Raw genomic sequence first — 24230 nt, 5'->3', positions numbered from 1 at the left:
CAGCGCGCGCTGCCGGGCGCGCGGGGGGCGGGGCCTATATAAAGGACGGGCCCGCGGCGGGGGGGGCTCAGTCAGGGCAGCGATTCGTGGCGGAACCAGCGGCACCCACGGCAGCGACCTCCCGGCCCAGCGGATTCCCATTTCTCGAGGCGGAGCGGGACGAGCCCGAGACCTATCTCTCGTTATGAGTCATGTGGCGGTGGAAAATGCCCTCAGTCTAGACCAGCAGGTGAGGGACGAGAAGCGGAAAGGCCGCTCCGTTACCCGGAGGAGGCGCGCGGCGGAGGCTCTTGGGGCAGGGAGGGCGGGAGGGATGGTTGGGAATCGTCGCGTGGGGCTTCGCTTCTCGCTTCCCGGCGATTGTGTCGCAATTCCCCCCGCGGTAACCCCCACCTCCCCCCCGACGCGGCCTGTTGAAGCGCACTCGGTCGTTGCGCAGTTAACGCTGTGCGGCGGCCCCGCGCCGCGCCGGGCCCCCCCCCGTGGGGGTGCGCTGTCCCCGCGGCCGGGGCGGCGTTGCGGGGCCGCCGGTGCCGCCCGGCCCGGCCCCGGCCCCGCTCGGGCCCCGCGGCCCCCGCGCCGCGCTCGGACCCGCTTTGTGTGGGAGCGCCGGGAGCGGCAGCGGCCCCCGGTGGCCGCAGCGGGAACTGCGGCGGGAACGGGGGGGGGGGGAAGGAGGAGGAGGAGGAAGGGGCGGTCAATGGCCGCCATTGTGCGGGGCGGGGGAAGGGGACACACACACACACGACACGGCGCTTTGTGTGACGCCCCTTCCCCGGGGAGGCGGTGCTGGTGGCCGCCTTTGTTCGGGCTCCGGTGCTGCCGGGCTCCGGTGACGCAGTTGGGCCTGGACTCGGTGTTGGTCCGCACCATTTATTATTATTTTCTTCCTTTTCATTCCTGCATCCCCCGCCACCGCTCTCCCCGCGCTGGGCGGGATCGATGGTTACCTAACTCTCGGGGAAGGTGGCGGGGGCAGGAAGAGCCCCATCTGCTGCAGCGGGACCGTGGCCGGGCAGCCCTCGCCCTCGGCCGCTCCGGCGAAGTAGGTCATGGAGACGGTCCTTCCCTCTCCTCTCCCTTCTCCCCCGCCACCCCCCCGCGCCACACGTGACGGGCGCCGGCAGCCGGATTAGCTGCTCCTGCTGCGCCGGGAATCCAGCCCGCAGTGCCGCACTGAGATGGCGCCGGGGCTGCGCCACCGATGCCCGAGGCAGCGCCTGGGAAGTGTTGCCCCCACCGTGGGGATCCACTGCGAGAAGATTCATCTCTCGCTCCTTGTTATTCGTGGAGAGCCGCCTTGACCTAGTAGAGAGCCTTTGTTTTTGTTTGCTATTAAAATAAGAACCATTCTTGAGCCTTGCGTTGATGCTTCGATCAGCTGAAGAGATGACATTTTAAGTGGTAGCTTAAAAGAGGATGTTATGAGGTCAGCCGTGGGAAAATTCTTAAAGAATTGAATGTTTTTAAGTGGCAGCACAGGCAGCTGAGCGCAAAAAAGGACAGTGCATTGGGGTCTTTGTTTTGGATTAATTCAGGTCATGTGGGAAGACATTTCTGTGCAGTATATTACATAAAACTGATTTGTATTTAAACGTGCCTTATTTTTCCGATACAAGTTTGTAATCCGGCCATCCAGGCAAACAACTGTAATAAGTTGGTTCTTAAGCCTTACCGATTTCCCACTGCTTTCTGCTGAAATGAGTTCATATTGTGTTTGACTTAAAAGCTCTAAGCGACACAGCAGCACTGCGTGAACTGAACATCTTTTGGAAGACTTTACTGTGAGACTGAGAGCTATAGACGTTTTTGAAAAACAAACAAAAAAGTCGTATTTGCTGAAGTAATTGTCAGAAGACATCGCCTAATGTTTTGTGAGCAGTAATGGCCTCAAACGTGAAGACTAATGTCTTAGTAGTGTTAATGCAGTTAGTAAATATCTCAAGTCTCTGCAAGCAAAGTGCCCAGCTTAAATTTTATAACTTGTGCTGGAGTCTCCGTAGCAAAAAAAAATTGCCCCTGACCCAGAGCCGGATGCATTTTAGTGCACTGAAATTCAGCCTATTTAAAACGGTTCTTCAGCATGTAGTGTGAAGCAGAAGTCTGTGGTAGTGATTTGGTGGGTGTGAGATACTCTGCTGGCCTTGCTGCCCGTGTGGGTGCGTGTTTATTGGTGGGTATAAAAACATTGGAGATGATACAACGTGAGTAACAATAGGAGACCTAGCTTGGCACGATGTAAAAAAATTTTTTTGCTGCAGTAGCTTGTTAGAACATTCTTTGTTTCTGATGAATGAAAAGGGTTTTTTGTATCTTTGCATAAATTCATGGTAAAACATGTTGATACTTGATTTTTTTTCTTCTAGTTTTCTGGTCTAGACTTGAATTCTTCAGACTCTCAGAGTGAAGGAAGCTCTACAAGCAGTAAGTACATGCAAATTCTCAAGCTTACAAACACACAGTTTTAGAAAATGGGAGTTTGCAGCTGTGAAAAGCAGTTTCTAAAGCCAAAATATACCGAGGCTGATGAGGAAATAAAGGAGGTTGCCAGTTAAGCTTGCTTTGAAAACATTGTGAGCTTTAGATAGAACTGCTTAATTTGCAGTGGTACTGTATGTGTGTACATTTCTGAAGCACTTAATTAGCTTGAGAGAACTTAGTGTTCCAGTTCTGTCCCAGATTTTCAATTGCCTCTCATCTGAGGCCATTGGTTTAGTAGTAATGTGGTGATCTGTCTTCCTAAAACATCCAGGTAGAGTGGTAATGTTAACTCTTCTGATCTCAATTCATTGACTAGAAAGTGATATGCAAAGTTTAAGTATGTTAAGAGGGGGGAATCTTCCTGGAATTCCCATTCAGCTTGTGGCTGGTATGTTCTCATTCACTTGGCTTTAGCAGACAGATGTTTCTGGATTGTAAATGAGGAATGCTATTCAGAGGCAATTAGGTGTGGCTTCTGGTTTGATCAAAGCTGAATGGATGGGGATGGGTGAATTTAAGGGGAGGGAAAAGTACTGATAGTAATACTGTGAGTGCCAGTACTTGAATGTCACAGTAAATATCTTGAGCTGCTCAAGTATCTGGCACCAGCTTAAGCCTTAACGGGTTCTAGGAAGACAGGCTTTTGTCCTGGACACTGAAACACCCATAAATGGGTGGGTGATTCGGTCAGAGGAACACCAGACATCTGTGCCTTAAACCAGCTGCCTAAAAGGGTATGCAAGAACTTCAGTCTTCAACTGAGAGTGTGCTAGCAAGTGCTGTATTAAAGGATTCTTGTTTAAAAATGCTGCAAGAGGCCTTAAAGCTTGATGGAGACGTTTTTAGTAAGCAGAAGCTGTTGCTGACGAGATGAGCATTTCAAGATGCGCTGACACCACGGCCGGTAACACTTACCTTTCTTTTGTCCTTTAGAAGGCCGATACATTCCTCCTCACTTGCGGAACAGGGAAGCTTCAAAACAGGGTATGTATCACAAACAAGTGGCAACACTTAACTGGTTCTTGAATCTCTAGGAGCAGACTGCAGAGGCTCTGACAGTACTGCTGAAGGCTATTACACAGACTCCTTGAGTGTCCCGTGCAAAACATGGCAACTTTATCTTCTGCTTTTAATGTGCTGTTCTAGATCCCTTCGCCAGCTTATATCCGAAGCTCAAGTTCAGTATCCAACTGACAAAATACCTTCTGTGTCTCTGTAACAATTAACTGTGACTGAAGCAGGATGGTCTCCCATCTTAACTTGCTTGAGTGTTGGTCTGGATGGATTTTGTAGGTACTAGTTTTTCTGTGAGGGATTCTGATGTGAAACTTGGAGCAATCAGTTATTTAGTATGAATAAATGGCACAGTTTCACTTTGTAAATGCATATTTTACACAAATAGATGTTGTCCTTGTTCAGCTTCCTGCAGTTTTATGGAAGTCCCTGGGAGTACTTGCAAAAGGAAATTGCAGGCTGTTGGTGAAGCAAAGATGAAGTACATGACCTATTTTGGTCACGTGTTTACACAGGGGTTTATGCTGAGAAACGGCCCTTCCATCTTCCATTTGAATATCTAAACAGAACATAATCCAGAAGAAAAGTTTCTTGGAACACTTCAGTGAAGTAAATCATGACCTTGCTGTGTAGGATCCCAAGGGGGCAGGTGCTGCAGCACAGTGTTGTCATGTCTGGTGACTTGGGTGGATATGAGAGAAACATTTCCCCTAACACCTATTGAAATATACCAGAATGCAGCAGCTAAAACCCTTCCTGCAGTGCTATAATATAAAGAATTGGAGTTTTGTGGCATGGGAGGACTTGGATCTCATCTGTTTCTAAAGCAGTAAACTTCCACAGATCCTTTTCAATACTGCAGGAGGATGACTTGTATTATGAGTGGGTGGAAGGGCAATACTGAAATAAATGCTACTGTATCTCACAGTGCTTCTGGAGATAACGTCACTTTAAATCTGACTAGATGAAAAATGCTATATTCTAGTCTTAAGCCATTTGAAGAAGGATCAGTCTGGTTTTTGCCTTGCCTTTGTATGTGTCCAAGCTAGTGAGTTTCCTGAGTGTTCAGGATTTGTTTGTTTTTTAATTATGTAAAAGAAGTATGGTCTGAAGCACCAAGTGATGAACAGCATGGTACCAGAGGTGAATGTTTTTGCAAAAGGGGAGGGATTGGTTGGCAGCCAGTTCAGTGCTCTTGTTCCCAGTCACACTGACCTTAAATATGAGCAGTCTTACAAGAAACTGACTTGCTAAATGTCAGGAATGTGCAGGTTTCTCAAAAGCAGGAAACAGCTTTAAGGTGGTTGTGAACTTTGCTGTTCATAGATTTCTTCTCCTTGTGTGGTGTTTTGTACCTAAGTTTTGTGGGTAAGAGATGCAGTAACCTTGAGTTCTGTTATGACCTATTATGTATAGGACTGTCATTGTACTTCCGGTGTGCTAGATCAGAGTTCAGACATGGCAGTGTAGGTGTGATTATGTGAGGCTTTTCTGGGGACTTAAACTTCACCTTGCAAAAAGGTGAATAGGTCATGAGACTGTAATCTAATGTGTGGCATGTTCATTTAGTAGACTTTGGCTGCCAATTTTCCTTGGTAAACCCAGTGTTCAAAAACTGCCTTTAAACCTGGTTGACTGCTGTACCCCTGGCCTCATCCTGGTTTCCTGTGACAAGGTTCATAATTGCTGAATGGAAAAGCTCCAGTTCCAGTTCAGGACCCTGCTGGAAGCAAAAGGGCATTGTGAGTTTGGGCCTGTAAAACTGAGCTACCTTGTAGGATGATTCAAAGTCTTCTACAGTTGTACCTCGATTTAAGTGATGTTTGCTTCTGTTTGCACTAAATCAGTGATTTCTTTGGCTGCGTTGAAACTGTTCTGAAATTTGGCTGCTCCTTGGAATTTTTAACAACAGATTTTTCAAAGCTTAGACATGGGGAAGCAACCTTGGGTGTTAGTGTTTGACCACACAACAAACTCTTGATGCAGCCTTACAAGTGTAGTGACCTGATTAAAAAAAACCTTCCATTTACCTCCATATCTGTCCCACTGATACTAATCAGTTTGCTTTGTAAATGGGGGGAGTGAGGCAGTACAGAATTGCAGGAAATAACAGCAGGCATAAAAATAACGTCCTTAGGTTACTTAATGGCAGTTTTGTTTCTCAGCTGTGCGAGCTCAGTATGCAGGGCTGCCAGCCTGAACTGTCTTGTTTCCATGACCTCTAAAGCTTGTTGTCATGTAAGTTTCTTGTTAAACTTCCTGGAAGCAGCTCCTCAATATTTAACATGCAACCTGATCTGTAGTAGATCAAAAAGTAAATACTAAGAACTGACTTTAAAGGTTCTATCCACACTAAAGGAATCTGTGATTCTATTGCTCCCATCTTTAAAAAATGGATTATTGCTGCTGCATGTGGCAGGTTTTCAAGTGAGCTGGCAGTGATTTGTGTTAATGTTACAAAGTATGAATTAAAACACTGGTTGAGGGAGGTGCATTGACAGCTGTAATGCTGTTCACAGGTGTAAGAACTACAGAACTGTTCTGGAAGTTGATTAGCTTAGTGAATTCTTATCCCTGCAGTGAGAAAGACATGCTGGATGGAATCTCTGCAGGTTTTTACTTGGAAAAAAACCAAAAGCTGTGACATTTTAAGGAATTTCCTGGTAGTCCTTGCACAGTCATGTAATCATTCTCTTTACTTAAAAGAAGTTGATCCTGTGGGCTGTTACGGGTTTTCTCAGGGCATTTACCTCAGTTTTAATTTGCCATTTGATGTCTGAAATCCCGGCTATTAATGCCAGTCATTTATGTAGAATTGACTTGTATGGCCTGGACCTGTGTTCTGTGCTGATCCACAAATAAAGTCAGAGCAGGAATGCCAGGCTGGAAGGTGAATTGGTGAAGTAGGATGTGTACTCCTCTATTTGGTGTCAAAGTTGCTGTGCCATCTTAAAATTATGGCAAGGTACCAGCTTCAGAAATGAATGCAGTAATGAGCTAGGTGAATAAGGTTACTATGTAGGCTATTTGGAGTACAAAATTGTGACTCTTTGACCTTCTCAAGCTTGGTAGAAGATCTTAAGTATAGTGTCAGCTCAGGTTTTTCACTATTAAGGAACTCCATCTGTATCCCTGAAGATGGCTCTGTCAGTACCACTGCTGCTAGATCTCTTGGCAGGATGACAGATCCCAATAGTTGTTGTGTGGCCTGAAAGTTACTCATAATAAAATGTGTATTTAGATGTCTTTTAAAGAAGCTAAAATAACTTTCTTGAAGTTAGTATATTTTTAAAGTTGCTTCTTAAAGCACTTTGGAGCTCTTGAAGTACATTCCTTTATCTTGTGTGCTGAAAAACTTCATTGATGGATTATTTTTGCTGTCTGTTTCAGTTAATCAGACAAAGGAGTTACAGTTATCATACTAGTTTTTAAAGTTCCCTTGTGACCAGTACATTTCTGGATTCTGGGTAATAGAATTTCATAATGGAAAAAATCAGAGGCAAGGTGAATAGCACTCTTTTAGAGAACATCTAAAAAGGTAGGGTAATTCTGGTCGCAAAGCCTTTTTCAGAAACTGGGCCTAGAACAGCACAGCCCCTTTCTTTGGAATGAGTTTGTTTGGTGGTTGCTTTTATTGTCTGATGAATAGGTCTTGACTGGTTTTGTGCTATGGAGCTGGCAAAGCATGCTCACAAGAGTGACATAATTTGTTTATCTGTTCCAGTATTTAACTTATTCTCTGCTGGAATCCCATAGCTGAGATTGAAAGCGTTACACAAACTTGGAAGAGGTTGAACCTCTGAAACACGGTTCGTAATTTCTTAGTCCAGTACCAGAGCAATGTTTAATGCTTCTCGTTTCTGCTACCTCACAGGCCCTGGTAGCAGAATAAAAGTGAGGTTTTTCACTCAGTGGTATTGACAAGCTGAGGTACTTTGTGTTTGTTTGAGTTAACATACGTAAGTAGGCACTTACTGTAGGCAGGGGTAAAAGTGCTGTGGAAAAATGCAGTGTGGTTAATTTGTTGTGAAGACTTGCATATACCTTCTTTGTGTATGATGCTGTTAGTTTGTCTTCATCTGTGTAGATGACACTGCTTTGTGTACTTGCTGTATGACAAAATGTTTTATCTTCTGTTTGGATTTCTGATACCATATATTGATCTCTGAGAGGCCTTGTTAACCTCCAAAAATTAAATGTGTAGTCAGGGATTTGTATTGGAGAGATGACGTAGATGAGGCTTGGCAAGACTTAGCATCTTAATGTTTCTTCTGATACCCATCTTTCCAGGGTAGGCAACTGAAATACTTGAACTAAGGCAAGTGCATGTTTTTAGACAAATCCCCAAACATGCTTGTACATGCAAGGAGGAACTTTAGTTCTGATGGGTGGTGAGAAATGCTCAGTCCCTTATTGAGTAAGTCTTCATTCACCTTCATGCATTTTTCATTCATGAAGGAATTCAGTCCCAGTGACCTTCCAGTGAAGACTTCCTGGACAGAACTTGTTTTTTCTTGTAAAAGCCTGGATTGTGTAGTGTATGGCTGAAATCCCTTTCTCTGCTAGGTTTCGATAGTGGTGGCTGGAGTTCCAGAAGAGACAAGGATGCTTACAGCAGCTTCGGTGCGCGCTCCGACCGCGATGCGAAATCCAGCTTCTTCGACCGTGGAACCGGATCGAGAGGAGGGAGGCAAGTACTTGTTTGTCTGGGGGGTGCACATGAAGTCTGCCTCAGCTCTAGCATTGCGCTTTTAATCTTGGTGGTAAAATTAGAGTTCCAGGTGTGAACAACATGAGGTAGGAGGAGTCTTGGAGGGGAGGAGAGAGGGCGAGAACCCTGCCTTTAAAGCTCCTTGATTTCAAGGATGGGCAACTTGCATGTGTTGAAAAGTGTGCACTGTAGTCTGCCACCAGCCAGTCACTGCAGCTGTAGTGACTGGCTGACTTCAGCATTCACCAAAGAAGTGCTAGGTGGGTGGCTACTTCCAGGAGAACCACGAAGAGCTGTTGGGAGCACACAAAATACATCAAAATTGATTTTTTTTATTTCAATTTTTTTTTTCTTGTTTAAAAAGTGTAGTTAATAAAACTGGGTGAGACTCTTGCAGGTTCTCTGCCTTCCTTACTTGATCAGTCTTACACACATCATGCGTTGTATGCACAAGTGTGGTGAGAGTGACCTTTACCGACTAGTAAAGCTGACCTAGTCCTGTATCCAGACTTTTCTCAAACATGATTTACCAGGCCAAAAACTAAGCAGTTGAGGTAAGGACTTCTTCCACCTTCTTTCAAAGTCAGTAATACAGGTGAGCTCCCTCTTTATGAAATAATTGTGACATAATGGAGGTATTTAGTCACACGTGCGGTGGGGGAATAAAGGAACAAACTGGAGCACTGGAGGGTTTTGTCTGGATGTGGGAGACCTGTGTAGAATGAGGCAGAGGAAGGGGTGGGGGGCATACTAAATAATGCTGCTTAGGAGGTTTAAACAGAGCTCACTACAAAGAAATGGCAAAGACTGAGCAACTTGGATTGCAGCTCCACTGGCAGATGACTGTTTGTTATGCTTAATCAAATAAAACTGGTGATACAAAGTTCACTGTGCTAAGCTAAACTGAGCTCTGAAATCATGACAAACTCTCCTGTCTGACACAGAAAAATGTGACCTGGTCTGGTGGCCAGGACTAATTTCTGTTCTTACGTCAAGAAACAAGTGTAGATAACCTGCTGGTTTTGAATTGTTCCACAGTTGTGTACATAATACACAGAGCATACGCTGCTGCGTTGTTACAGCTTTGATTCTGCACATCAGAACCCCCTGTTGCCTGGGGAGGGTGGTCTGATTCTCTTGCTGTATTTAGATACGAAGAGCGTGGCAGAGGAGGGGACTATGACCGGAGTGGCTTCGGCAGATTTGACCGTGGTGGGAACAGCCGCTGGTGTGACAAATCAGATGAGGATGACTGGTCAAAGCCTCTCCCCCCCAGTGAACGCCTGGAACAGTGAGTCATGGGGATAGTATCGATTCATGGGGGAGGGAGGGTCATTTGATAATTTTTGTGAGTAAAAATATTTTTATCTTCTGCTTTTAGGGAACTTTTTTCAGGAAGCAATACTGGCATTAACTTTGAGAAATATGATGATATTCCTGTTGAAGCAACAGGCAGCAACTGTCCTCCACATATTGAAAGTGTGAGTTTTTTAAAAAAAGTATTTTGCTGTGTATTTGATAGTGGCTATTCGGCATGTGAAACTTGATGTCTTGCTGTCTGGAGTGTAGGGAGGAAAGGAAACGTTGTCTTCCTACAGCTAAGCTGTTTTGCTTAGGGGGGTTGTATATGATGAACTAAGACAGGGAAGAAATTGTGTAAGCTTTTTCAATGAACACTCATCGCTTACTTTTTAACTGTAACTTGTCCTTAAACAATGAACCTGTGTAGAGATGCTTTGGAGGTGCTGATCTGGGAGCAACTGCTGAAGCATAGGCAGTGTTAGGCTAAGCATAGTGTATGTGCTAGTGTAGTCTGCACTACAGGCTTGGCTGGCTTTGTAAGAATGGCTTACAAGACTGGGCTAAGTATCTGTGTGACTCTGTAAACTCCATAGGCTAGTTCTATATGAAGAGCTGAAACAAGAGCTACTTTATAAATGACTTGTTGAACTGAATGTTGTGTTACATGGTGGTTGAAGGGGAGGATTCTGATCTTATTTCTTTTAAATATCTTATAGTTCAGTGATGTTGACATGGGAGAAATTATAATGGGAAACATTGAACTCACACGCTACACCCGTCCTACTCCAGTACAGAAACATGCAATACCTATTATTAAAGAAAAGAGAGACTTAATGGCTTGTGCTCAGACAGGTAAGTTAATAACTCTTTGCTGCTTAGTCTCAGTAGAAGTGGGGTCTTAAATTACTGCAAGTAAGAGGTTTGTACAGTAGTAGAACCTCCTGTGCAGAGTGAAATAGTTGCAGTGTTAGAAGCTAATTAGCTTTAGTCTTGCATCTGCTTTAGATGTGACTTAACTAGATTTATGGTGTTTGTCCCAAGAGACACATTCATGTCTTCAACCACATTCCCTTCAGGATTTTGAGGTGCTGAGAGTGCTTCAGTGCCACAAGTAGCATCCATATACCAGTGCAGGTATTACTGGGAATGTGCTACTGATACAGGATTAGTGTTGTAGTTGATAGTAACTCTTAGTAATACTGACTTGTGTTCTACTAGGGTCTGGGAAAACAGCTGCATTTCTTCTACCGATACTGAGCCAGATATATGCAGATGGCCCTGGTGATGCCTTGAGAGCAATGAAGGCAAGTATTCAGATACCCAGTCCTGGAAAAGCAATGACCAATGTTGTGGGTTTGGGGTTTTTTCCTTCCCCACATGAGCTGATGTCTGCTGCTGAACACAATAGGTGGTTTTAAATGTCATCATTTTGGGTATGAAAGGCAAGTGTCTCAACTTCTAGAAGGCTTCAGGTGTTCCCTTAAAAAATCCAGGCTGTGGATTAGTTTTTTCCATACCTGAGGAGTTGTATGCATAACTGTCCAGTTTTTTTAATGAGTGGTTTTGTTGTTGCGTAAGCTTAAAAGACACTTCCCTTGCTACAAAAAGCTACTTGGTCGCACATCTATGTAGGAATTTCAGAGCAGGAAGTAACTGGTTCTATGGCTGTTACTTCTCCACTGCTGAGGTTTGGGATCGCAATGCTTGTTGTAGAGACCAGGATTGTGCAGCTGTTGGCCATAGTAAGCCATGGCTGAACCTTGGGTACTGTAATAGGGCTGTCTTCAGAGACACTGCTCAAGCTGGCACTCAACCGTGCTTTGTCTTCCTTGTTAAGACAAACGTGGTGACCTGTCTTAAACATTGCCTATAGTAGATTTTTTTCTTTCCTCTTGTGTTTGGGATACTCATGCCAAAGTTTTTTTTTTCCTTCAGGAGAATGGGAGGTATGGGCGCCGTAAGCAATATCCAATCTCACTGGTCTTGGCTCCCACTAGAGAACTGGCTGTGCAGATCTATGAGGAAGCCAGAAAGGTATATCTAAGAGTTTATTATTATAACATAGCTCAAGTAGAATTTTCCTTGGTGCTGACTTACTCTGTTTACAGTTTGCATACCGCTCCAGAGTTCGCCCCTGTGTTGTATATGGTGGTGCAGACATTGGCCAGCAGATCCGTGACTTAGAACGTGGATGTCACTTGCTTGTAGCAACTCCAGGACGACTGGTTGATATGATGGAGAGGGGAAAGATTGGACTGGATTTCTGCAAGTATGTAAAGTGCTGCTTGTCTGTGTTCAAATGATTCAGAGCGGGATGTAGTTAATGAGCTCAGGTTGTAGCTTTTGGACTGCCTAAACACCTGGTTGATAACTTGTAACCCAGTGCAGGTACCAGAGCACAGCTTACAGAAAAATGTTCTGAAGAAGGTTTTTTACTACTGTTTAGGTACTTAGTCCTTGATGAAGCTGACAGAATGCTTGACATGGGGTTTGAACCTCAAATTCGTCGAATTGTTGAACAAGATACTATGCCACCAAAAGGGGTTCGTCACACCATGATGTTCAGTGCTACTTTCCCCAAGGAAATCCAGGTACTTTTACAAGAGTTTAAATACTTGAAAAGCTCATAAAGCCAAAGAAATTTTATCTTGGGAAGAAGGAAAAATATATTATCTGATTTTGATTCTTTTTTTTTTTTTGCCTCCCCTTTTTAGATGCTTGCTCGTGACTTCCTTGATGAATACATCTTTCTGGCTGTTGGCAGAGTAGGTTCTACATCTGAGAACATTACACAGAAAGTAGTGTGGGTGGAAGAGCCAGACAAACGATCGTTCCTGCTTGACCTGCTAAATGCCACAGGTAAAGAACAGCTGCAGATAAGCAAATGAGGCAAAATTCAGAATAGGCAAATCTAATGACTCAAGCAACTTCAAGAACTTAGGTTGATTAGGTGAATGAAAGGGTATTTTGTTAACATGCAGTGAGTGTATTGCACTGGCTGAATGCCAGTATCAAGTTAATGTAAGCATGTCTGTTAATAAAAAACAGGGGGAGGGAGGCCCCCAGTGATGTTACTTGAGAATAAATGGGCAGAGAACTGAAGCTGCCTATTTCCAGAGGGTGGAGCCTGTATTTGTCTGTGCAGCTTTTCTTCTGCTAACCTGGGCTTTAATTCTTATTAGGTAAAGATTCCTTGACTTTGGTGTTTGTGGAAACTAAGAAAGGGGCAGATGCTCTCGAAGACTTCCTGTACCATGAAGGCTATGCCTGTACAAGTATCCACGGAGATCGCTCCCAGAGGGACAGAGAGGAAGCACTGCACCAGTTCCGCTCTGGCAAGAGCCCCATTCTTGTTGCCACAGCAGTAAGTGAAATCTGTAAAACTCAAGCATGTGAGCCTATTTCTTGGCCTGTGGAGTTTTACTAAGATTTGATTTAATCCTTTAACCACTAGGTAGCAGCAAGAGGACTGGATATCTCAAATGTAAAGCATGTCATAAACTTTGACTTGCCAAGTGACATTGAGGAGTACGTACATCGTATTGGTCGTACGGGCCGTGTAGGAAACCTCGGTAAGTATGACCCAGGGTTTTCACAGACAGCACTTCGTACCTAAGTTGACAGGTGCAGTCATATTGGCTGAGTAATACATTTCAAAGAAGTACTTGAGAGAAGCCTGTGAGCTGCTTTCTGTGACTGAAAGCTGGTTACTGCTGTCTAGCCACTGTGGAAAGAGGTTACCAGTTCCTTTGGGTAATGTTCTTAGTGCCATTAAAAGGCTCTCTTGCCACATGTAAGCCTGGTGTCTTCTGTGTCTGTCAGTAAACATGGATTTGTGACCAGCTGTGGTGGAGTAATGGTCTCCAACAGCTTTCTCTTAAATAAGTTCTAGTGTTCTCAGGATTGGCTGTAAGGAACTGGAGTGCGGAATGGGTTTAAGTGCTGTGGTATACTTGGATTGTGTGTAGCTAAAACTGAGTATCTGCTTCAGGTCTTGCCACTTCATTCTTCAATGAGAGGAACATAAATATCACAAAAGACTTGCTTGATCTCCTTGTGGAGGCTAAGCAAGAAGTACCATCTTGGCTGGAGAACATGGCTTATGAACAGCATCACAAAGGAGGAGGCAGCCGTGGGCGATCTAAGAGGTAAGAGGCACCGCTTTGGCTAGAGGTGTAAATTCAGTCCATTGAGACAGTTCTGTGACTTGTTATCTGCCTGAAAATACAGTTAGGGGAGGATGAGTGCAGCATAAACTGAGTTTGGTGGGTGCAAAGGTGACAGCTGAATGTCTGTCTGGTCTTGTTTTATCTATTCATAAGGCAGTTAACACATAAGATCTCTTTCCTCTCAAGCAAGCAACTACATACAGCTGAGATAGAATGATGTTAGCAAAAACGATTTAAGAACTGTAAAAGCAGCTATAAAACACAGAAATGCATACCTACCTGCCTGTGCCAAAAATGTACCTTAAGCCCCTATTTTGATGTTTAGAAGAAGGTAATGCAATGCCTCCTAACAGAGAGAGAAGAGAGAATGCAGGTGTGAGGCCACTTGTAAAACAATTCTGTGGTAGAATCCTAAACCACTGTTAATAGAAACCTTTGTTTACTGGCTTACCAGGGGTAGGATGAGAGAACCCTTCCTCTTAAAGTAGTTAACATGATCCAAACACATTGGATTTGGTGTGAGGTTTTTGTTATCTTAGCAGAATGCTTGTAAAATACTCACTTGTACAGCATGAGAGAAGGTCATAAATGCGTCAGTTAAACACTAAAGGTTGGAAATGTTGCGGAGGCAGAGATTTCACTGAATCAAATCTTCCAGGTAGCCTTGGGATGCTTATAAAGTGTGCTCACCTAAGTGCTGGCTGTTGGCCAGCCAGAGTCCAAGTACATGAACCTCAATGTGTGCAGTGCTTAAAATGCTGCTCGCTTCACTCCAGTGTTTGTGCCTTGCCTTCTGCAGCAGTCGGTTCAGTGGAGGCTTCGGTGCCAGGGATTACCGGACGAGCAGCGGCTTCGGCAGCAGCAGCTCCAGCAGCAGCCGGTCGACCAGCAGCCGCAGCGGCGGGAGCGGCAGCAGAGGCTTCGGAGGTGAGAGGGGCTGGGCAGGCACTGCTGCCAAGCACAAAACCACACCTAAAATACTTGCTGGGGTAAAACTGGATGTAATGTTTAAATGTGAGATCATCTGGTGTTTGTCGTGCAAAGTCTCAGCATCCTGCTTGGATCTAGGCCAGTGCAAGTTACCTGACTGATGGTTTGACACTACCTACCTTTCCAGTATTAGTTTAATGTGCATTTGACAGTTCTGCTGGGTGGGGTCCTTCAAAAGACAACAGATACCTGGGTTATTTGGTTGTTGTGAAGCTGCAAATCTTTAGAGTTAATTAAGCATCACTTTCTCTTGCCTTTCATAGGTGGTGGTTATGGAGGCTTCTACAACAGTGATGGATATGGAGGAAACTATAACTCCCAGGGGGTGGACTGGTGGGGCAACTGATCTGCTTGCAGCAGATACCCCACCAAACAAGCTAATATGGAAACCACATGTAACTTAGCCAGACTATACCTTGTGTAGCTTCAAGAACTCGCAGTACATTACCAGCTGTGATTCTCCACTGAAATTTTTTTTAAGGGAGCTCAAGGTCACAAGATGGAAATAAAGGAACAAGTAGCCCTATCTCGAAGGTGGTTTTGAAGACTCTTATTGCTGTAGTCAGGATTAACTCCCCTCCCACCCATCCCCACCCAGAAACTGCATTTATAATTTTGTGACTGAGGATCATTTGTTTGTTAATGTACTGTGCCTTTAACTTTAGACAACTTTTATTTTGATGTCCTGTTGGCTCAGTAATGCTCAAGATATCAATTGTTTTGACAAAATAAAAATTACTGAACTTGGGCTAAAATCAAACCTTGGCACACAGGTGTGATACAACTTAAACAGGAATCACTGATTCATCCATAATATTACAAAGAAAAACTTATGCGGTAGCCTGCATTAGGGCTTTTGGTATCTGCAGATTTGAAAAATAAAACATCTTGAAGCATATCAATGCAATTAGTTTCTAATGTGGCAAAACTGTACTAAGTTAAAGTTCTGATTTGCTCACTCTATCCTGGATAGGTACTTAGAACCTGATAGCCTTTAATAAGCCATTCCAGTCATGATGAGATGATGTATGGATACATGCATACATTAAAAGCACTGTTTTTGAAGTTAATGCAAGTAAATACAGCAATTCCTTTTTCAATATAATAGGCAGATCATTAATGTGAGCTAGCCAAATGTGGGCAGAACATTACAGGGAACGTTTAAAGGTCTGATAACTTGAAATAGTTTTTAGGAGAATTCATCTATTTAGACTTTTTAAAAATGCCTGCCATATGAAATTGAAATGGTAGAATGGCTGACCATGGCAGTGATTGGTCCTCCTTAAGGGCCTGACTGAATTTTTGGTCTAATAACGCATGCTAGTGTTGATGTTTTTTGGTCAAGAGGGTATGAACAGGAAGAATTATGCAGCAGGCTTTATTTTAATGCAGATTCACATTACTCTGTTCAAGCTGCGTGGAGATGTTAAACTGGCTTACTGTAGACTTTGTAAAATGGCTCCAGAAGAGTAACAAACAAACCTGAGATCACAGAGGTTGGAAATGTACATAAACTGCACAAGGTTTCAATTCTGCTATTAAAGTGCAGTTTTAGTCAGTTTTAGTTGCATAGGTTTCCATTGTATTTATAGTCTGTTATGCTAAATCTGGCCAAAGATAAGTATTGTCCACCAGAAAAATGCCTCTGCCACTTGGAATTTCTGTGCTAACTTTGCGGCCAGAGCATTTAACAACTAATCTACAGTGGCATAGGAAAATGGCAAAAATCTCCTAAAGTGCAATAGATTTTTTCAAGTGTATTGTGCCTTGTTCTAAAACTTTTATTAAGTAGGTGCACTTGACAGTATTGAGGTCATTTGTTATGGTGCTATTTCAAGTCTAGGTTTAGGCCCTTGTACATTTTGCCCATAACTTTTTACAAAATACTTCTTTTATTGCACATTCAGAGAATTTTATATATGTCTTGTGTGCGTGTCCTTAACTTCCAATCTTATTTTGTCTCTTGGAGATTGAACGCAGCTTGTTTAAGGAGAAGGAAATAGATTCTAAAACTTATTTGGGACCATGGGAATGATAGCTGGGAAGAAAACTATTTGCACACGACAGATTTCTAGATACTTTTTGCTGCTAGTTTTGTGTAATATTTATTGAACATTTTTGACAAATATTTATTTTTGTAAGCCTAAAAGTGATTCTTTGAAAGTTTAAAGAAACTTGACCAAAAGACAGTACAAAAACACTGGCACTTGAATGTTGAATGTCACCGTATGCGTGAAATTATATATTTCGGGGTAGTGTGAGCTTTTAATGTTTAAGTCATATTAAACTCTTAAGTCAAATTAAGCAGACCCGGCATTGGCAGTATAGCCATAACTTTCTGATAGTAAAACAAAAATTGGCAACTTAAAATTAAACATGCCAAGGTTTTGATACACTTGTCTTAAGATATTTATGAAACACTTCTAAACACTGATGTGAAGTGTCCAGATTCTCAGATGTTTGTTGCGTGAGTTTTGTTTAGTTGTGTGTTTATTTTTTTTCAGTGAATGTCTGGCACATTGCAATCCTCAAACATGTGGTTATCTTTGTTGTTATTGGCATAATCAGTGACTTGTGCATTTTAGCAAGTTTTATCAGCCAGCAATATTTTCAGTTCAGATAACAAGGATTCAAACCAATATGCAAGAATGGATTTAAACTTGCTGAATGTGAAAATTCAACTTCAAGTCACTGTAGGTTTAGAATTGCTTATTGTATTAGTTTAGATGCTAGCACTGCATGTGCTGTGCATATTCTTGATTTTATTAAAATAAAAAAGTTGAACTGCACAGTCTATTCATTTGTGAAGCGTCACTCCTGGTTTATGAGCTCTGTAGCCCCAGCAGTCTCATTCACGTGCAGCTCTGGAAGCAGGTGACTCTAGTGTGGCACATGTCAGTGTGGTGACACATGGCAGCCAGGCTCAGGGCTGTAGCTGAAAGAACCTAAGATGGCCTGTGCCCCACAGTGCAGGGTTACTGTGCAAGTGTCCTAGAGGTGGTGCCAGCAAAGCAGAGGTGGGACAGACGAGGAGAAAACCACCTTGGTTGGTTCATTAGGGGAACCAAGTTTGGCTGTAACAACCTAATTAAACCTTGTCACTGTAGGCTTAATTCCTCAGGCCCTGATTGCTAAGGATTTCATCTCACAGTTGTCCCTCTGAATTTCACAGGAGTGCCTTATGGAGAGCTTAAAGTTTTGATATCATACCTATTTATTGTTGCTAGGTATTGAAAAGCTGAAGGGAGGTGAAGTATTGGAATATCCAAGGGAATAGAGTAGAAGGACTAGATTCAGGTGTTTCCGTTACTTTAAAGTGAGATAAATTTGCTTCATTTGAGAGAAGGTGATTTAGAGAGAGCCTGGGTTTTGAGTTCAGTGCTGAAATAACTGTAGAAACTTGTGATTTCCTGGTGAGTAAGGAAGAGGGTGGGGAGAAAAAAGTCATGCCTGGGACCCTCTGATCCATAAAAGTGTCATGCAGGTGAATGGTGTGGGGTAAAGACTGGTAAAGGTGTGATGTGCACCTGCAATCCTGGAACCATACAGAAATCTGCACCACCAAACCAGTACTGTGTATGGGCCTTGGAGAGCAATGGAAAGGAGGAGATTACCATGATTCCCAGGATAGATTGCCAGAGCATCTGCCTTGAGCACACTAACTGTGGACCACACTAAATTTACCTGCTTTAGACTTGCATTAATTATCAACCTCATCATGCAGGGCTTTGTGTGTCATGCGATGTCCCTGGATGTGCAACGTGCACTTCAGTATCTTCCAAAGGCAGTTTTACCTCCCCTGTGTATCTGTAGAAATGCTAGGAGATGGATATGCCAAGGGAAGTGTGCACTGTGGAGGGGGCCTGTGGGATCTGGAACTCCAGCTTGGAGTGTAAGGTTTGCATTTGGTGCATTAGCTTAGGTTTGTCCCTGGCAGAGTGCAGGAGTGGCAGAGGAGTCTTGGGCAGCCAAATCCACCCGAGCACAGGGCTGTGAGCAACACTGCACTGGGGCTTGCAAAGGTGGTGGAAGGGTTAAGGTAAGGCAGTATTGGGCACAAAGTGAATGAAAATCAAAGGAGGAAGTCTGGTCCTTGGGAAGATTGCTCCTACAGGCTGGAGGAAGCCATTTACCTCTGGAGATGGAAGTTAGGCTGGGGAAATGGCAGGGAGGAGGAGCCTTGGGACACCAGAGGGACTGGGGTAAGAGAAGCACAGAGCCTGTTCCCATAGAGGCAGAAGTTTGTATTTCAGTAGTTCTTGGCATACTGGGCAGCAAAATTTTCCACACAGTAAATGAGAAAAGACTTGGGAAGAGGTGGAAGAGGCATCCTAAATTGTAAAGAAAAGGGCTGTGAAGTTAAATGGTAAAAGTTACTGATTTGTCTTTGTGAAGCTTTGTTGTGTGAGGCTTTCAAAACATGCAGTAAAGTCAGTCTTTGGGCAATAAATGTTTGCATATGCAGCAGTGGCAGAGGTTATGGCAGGAAGGTTGTAGTAAAGTCTGCTCTTGGTTTGTCAATGAGGTCATTGTGACCTGTGCAGATAAGCAGAGGTCTTGAAACAGCATCTGTTTGACTGTGGTGATGGGGTGGGAGTGACTTGGATTGATGTCCTAGTGTGGAGTTCTTAGTAAGAAGTGGAGAGAGCCATGGTGTTACCAGAGAGCCTTGGTTACTGTTTGGTGCAAGGATTGAGTACAGGAAAGGCAGCTTGTACAAGCAGGATCCTGCTGAGGCTGTGGCAGCCAAAAGTTGCCCTATAAACCTTGTTAAAGCTGTGTGTCTGTAGCTTTCTGAGTTCCTGAATCCTCACCCAGTGCAGTGCTCACTGTTGCTCATATTGATCAATGTGTTCATGAAGACAGCCTGCAGTCAGTTATGACAGGCCACATTGAGTTACAAATCCTAGGTGTTAGTGCTCGTTCTTAGGTGGAGGGGAGCAAAGGACAAGTCTGAAGTTATCACTCCTGCTGCACTGTGAGCTCTGCCACTTCAATGAACCTGGCTGGAGCTGTTGCACCAGCACTCAAACCAACCCCACAGATCGTAAGTGGATCATTTTTGAGGGGAAGATTGCCAAGGCTGTTGAGGTGACAGTTTCATGCTGCATTTTCTATCTTGGTTGTTACCACTTTGTGTCAGAAAACAGCAGTACGGATCCTGTCTGGTTCTGTCAACCTCTTGGTTGGTGGCCTTGTGCATAACACTGCTCATGGGTAGATGTTGTGTAAGTAGTCCCAGGAAGTGGGAAGTGGTTTGTGTAATTATCCTGTGCTCACAGAAAGATGACACTTAACAAGCTGAAGTCACCTGCTGGTGGTTAATGAGGCAGGCCTGGAGCAGAGCCAAGACTAGGAAGAGTGTAAGTGGTAGGAGGGCCTTTGCTGATGTACCATGAGGAGTTCCTGTACTGCTGTCCTTAACTCTTTCCTGGCATTATTTAGGGAAGGTCTGGAAAAGCTGTCAGTGCTATGGATCTACAAGTCTGGGCTGTCCATTTAGGATAAGGAAATTCTGCTGTATATTTAGTAATTTTAGGGGCACTGCATCTCCTCAGAGAGTTTTTGTAAACAGTTGAAATTCTGCTCTAAACTGCATCCTGCCAAGGGTAGGGTTTGCTGTTTGTCCTGCCACTTCAGGGAAAATTCACTATCATCTGATTTGTGTGCAAAAAATACTGCTGCTAAAGGAATTGCAGGGTTCAAATAAACATTCAGTGTGTTCAGAGCACAGATTACACAACGCTGAGCCTGATTAATGATCTGTGCAGGTTTCAATACAGTGGCAGCATCAAATTATGTATTTGGTGTGACAAAAGCTTTGTTCCCACTGGCCTTTCATGCAAACTGGAGTTTGTCATCAAGGGTCATAGGACTACAGGCTTTGCAGGGAAGGCAAAGTCTGGAGCAGGTGTTGGCAGTCCGTGCTTAGATATTCAGTGCAGAAAATGCAACTGTTGCTTCAAGGAGGGCCCTGATTACCAGGGTTTTTCAGTGGCTAAAGAGTTTGTCTAATCTCCTTCAGTTGATGACTCATTGGGAAAGAAGTAGTAGTGATAAATTTGAAAAGGAAGCAGAATGAAAGGCTTGGCAAAGACACAGAGCATCTGCTCCCAGCTGTGCTGCTGCTCTGGGTTACCTGGGGTCAGTCACATCCTCATGCTGCAACTGCTCTCTTTGTCTCTTGCTCATCCTGTCAGTGTAAAGACACAACTTTTTCAATCAGCAATTGCAGCACCAGTATCTAGTCTCATCACCTGGGACTTCTAGGTTCTACTTGAAACCAGTAATTTGCAGGTAGATTCAGCTTAAAATATGACAGAAATGACAGCCCAGTTAAGAGCATGGGATACCTCGGCATATTCTTTGATTATTCTACTATAACAAGAGAGAAATGAGATTTCTGATAGCATTTCTCAAATATTTACCCTTGTTCTTTCTAACCCAACTTCCGTTGTTTTTTTGTGGTTTTTTTTTTTTTTTTTTGCTACACACTTGTTTCTTCTTGCAGTCAAAACAAGCATTGCTTCTGATGGCACTTGAGATCTCAGAGGCTCATGTGACTGAAAGTGTTTCTTGTGCAGCAGGGGAAACAATTGCTCGGGGTTATTTACAAAGAAGGAACAGCCAGAAATTAAGTGGACTGGGAATCTTAATGGAAGCTGTTTGTTAAATACCACTTGTGTGCTGAGCTTAGTCAGAGATTAGATGCAGGTTAAGGGAAGTGTTCTCTGAAGAAATATAAAAACATTGGAGAGCTGAGAACTGGCTTGTGGAAACAGTCCCACGTACTGATCTTTTCCAGCTCTGTTGATGCATGAAGATATGCCCGGGACTCTCTGGGTGAAAAGACTGTATTTAATTATGTTATTTAAGTTGTGAGTCTACAAACATAGCGGGATCATGTACTTGAAAGCTTGCCTGAATTTTCTAACTATTATCACTGGTCCAAAAAAGGATGCATCCTCTTCTCACAGCTCCTTAAACAGCTGAGGAATCTGGTAATTAGGCTACTGTTAAATCACAGTGTGCTTTATGAAAAATTCCTCCAGGGACTCAAGAACTTGCCTATTTTATGTGGATAAATTAAAATGATGGGCTCATTGCAACCACTGGTGCTTCTGCAGAACTTCTCAGGAGTAAATCTCAGCAAAGTTTTAAGCAGGAAGTCAGCCTTGCCAGGAAATGGGGAGACAGAGCAGCCAAGCAAGAGGCCAGTGGCCGAGTTAGAGTGGAAGCCCAGCTCTCCTCTGAGTGAGTGACCCCATATTGGCTCTGGCAGCACAAACATCAGCTTCCTCTCACGATGACCTGGGGATCTGGGAGTGGCTGAGGCTCCTGGTCGTAGCATGGGAACTGCCACAAAGCCTGCAGCCACTGCCCTTGCCTTGAGACTCATTATCCTTCAGTAGGAAGTCCTGGGAATCAGAGTTCCCCAGGCAGGATGAGCCTTGTGGTGGTTACCAGGGTTTTAGGAGGTTTTCTGCTACTGCTCTTTGGTCTTTGGTTTAGCACCAGAGTGATTTACCTTTGCTTCACTTGTTATAAAACTCTGTGAGGTCTTAACTCTGAGGTTCTTAAAGGAGTTAATTGTGACTTTGAAATGCCCTTGACAGGAGGCTGGAGTCTGTGAGAGCATCCCCAAAACTCGTAGCAAATAGAGTTGAACCTTGCAGTGCCCTGCTGAATTTTCTGGCCTGGGCTGTGCTGTAGGGTTATGAATGTCTTAACAAGCTGTAAGCCTCAGGACATCTCTGGCTGTTGATGTATGCTCAAAGAATGTCTGCCTGGTAACAGCTGTCATGTCTCTAGGGCTTTGTTAACTCCGTGGAGACTCGTTCTGGGATGCACCAGAGGTCAAATCATGCTTTTGAGTTTGGATACTGGAGTCTCCCTCCCATGTCAGGAAAGGGCCATACTACTCTGACCACTGCTTTTAATATTATGGGCACAGCTTTTGGTTTAGAAGTCCCATCTTTCTTAACTGAAGCCCACGTGGACAGGCTGTGGATGCCACATACAGGTGCATCCCTACTTCAGTTTCAGTTCTTGTGCTGGAGGCATTGGATGGGAGGTGGAATGGAAACCTCAGAGAGCAGTTTAGGTTAAGACTTACCAAGAATTACATGAATTAATTATAAATTAGCTTTAGGGACAAGAAATGTGTTTTCACATGAATGGTTCAATTGCAAACCCAAAGTCTTTTTTTGTGGTGCAGTCAACCTTGGCTGTTGGAGTGGTTTTCTGTTTGCAGTCACCAGATTCTCTGTGATTAGAGATTGCTGCTGTGCTGGGTTTTACATCCATCAGTGTGTAGGCAGGGTGTTTCATTGCCAGCCATGGAGCTGGGGACCACCAGCCATTCACTGCTGTGTGTTTGTGCTATTTGTCCCACTGGCTTGAAACCATTCTGTTTTCCTTCTGTCTTCCCTGACTCTCTCTACTAAGCCCACAAACTTACACTTTCCTCTGAGTCCCAGAGACCTGCCCTCATCCTTCTGAACCAGGTAACCCTTCCTTTTTTCCCAAACTCTGTCCACCATCTGCAACCTCTGCTTGATTTGGGTAATTTCAGAGATCCCCCTGCTTTCTCAAAAGTCAGAAATTTTTTACTGTTGTTTCCCTCGATGTTCCTGCTCCCACAGGCCTACTTCTAGAGGAACAGTTTGCAGGGCTGCTTAGGCAGCATCTGATAAGTAATAGCTGCAGAAATATGGCTGTGCAAGGCTTTTCTCAGCAGAATTGTTACTGTAGGTTATTTAAACATAGCTCTGCTGGGTCATTGAATTCTTTCAGCTCAGAGCAGTAGCTGGCAGAACTGTAAATGGATATGGCTGTCAAATTTGCATGTAGTCCTCAAAAACTGCTTTATGAACTAATTGGTATTTGAATTCTCATCAGTTCAGGAGAAGATACAGCTGCATAGTTTTTTTACTATTATTTTATCAATAGCATAAAAATAACAAGAATGCAGTGACTGATAAACGTCCAAAAGGAGGAAAAGGCTACTTTATATTTACATTTTATATTTAATTTTGTTTACCAGAGCATGCTGTGTTATTAAAATTAGACCTGGATGAAATGTTTTTCCTTTTCCATGGAATCTTTCGACTTCAAAATTAAAATTTTTCCTCCCTGCCAATACAGATCAAAATAGCATGTCTTTGATGTAACATAAAGTCTGGGTTGTTTGATAGCTTTGGGCTTTGTTGAACTGCTTCCTTTATTAAAAATTGTAGGAAAATGGTTTTAGTTTCTAAATCCAATTCCCAAAACATACTCTTTTAAAGAATTGATATTTTGACAATTCTGAATCAGTTTTCACAATGGCCCCCACCTTATAACTGTTTTCTGAAGTATCAGCATTTTCTAACAGCCACAGAACAGTTTTGTTGAACAGCTGCTGTCCAGCTCTGTGGTCACTTCATACCAAGTGTGACACCATTTTCTTTGTCACAGCATGACTCAACTTCTGTAGTGCCTGTCACTCATTCAGCCTTGGGTGTTGCAGGTTCAGGGCTCTGTGTGGGTGCCACCTGACAAGAAAAACCTTATTTTAGCTG

The 24230-nt window shown here is 43.6% G+C and overlaps 1 protein-coding gene across 1 annotated transcript; it reads left to right on the top strand.

Annotated features, from left to right (window-relative positions):
- The first annotated feature begins 81 nt into the window (after positions 1-81).
- DDX3X (DEAD-box helicase 3 X-linked) lies at positions 82-17456 on the top strand. The gene is made up of 17 exons (XM_069027260.1): positions 82-229; positions 2367-2424; positions 3415-3465; positions 8062-8185; positions 9357-9497; positions 9588-9687; positions 10225-10360; positions 10727-10812; positions 11444-11542; positions 11617-11777; positions 11955-12099; positions 12223-12367; positions 12691-12872; positions 12963-13080; positions 13500-13656; positions 14477-14604; positions 14931-17456. Exons 1-17 carry the CDS (start codon positions 185-187, stop codon positions 15011-15013), a joined length of 1959 nt encoding a protein of 652 aa, XP_068883361.1. The 5' UTR covers positions 82-184; the 3' UTR covers positions 15014-17456.
- The last annotated feature ends 6774 nt before the right edge of the window (positions 17457-24230 follow it).

The sequence above is a fragment of the Aphelocoma coerulescens genome, chromosome 1 (genome assembly GCF_041296385.1).
Source record: "Aphelocoma coerulescens isolate FSJ_1873_10779 chromosome 1, UR_Acoe_1.0, whole genome shotgun sequence".
NCBI classification, from domain to species: Eukaryota; Metazoa; Chordata; class Aves; order Passeriformes; family Corvidae; genus Aphelocoma; species Aphelocoma coerulescens.
This window is presented reverse-complemented; position numbering and strand designations above follow the sequence as displayed.

Bases quoted from the DNA above. Each gene is read 5' to 3' on its own strand.
- DDX3X (XM_069027260.1), top strand. From the start codon at position 185: ATGAGTCATGTGGCGGTGGAAAATGCCCTCAGTCTAGACCAGCAG. The intron at 11,543-11,616 runs GTATATCTAAGA...CTCTGTTTACAG, and splicing joins TCTATGAGGAAGCCAGAAAG to TTTGCATACCGCTCCAGAGT. The intron at 11,778-11,954 runs GTATGTAAAGTG...ACTACTGTTTAG, and splicing joins ATTGGACTGGATTTCTGCAA to GTACTTAGTCCTTGATGAAG.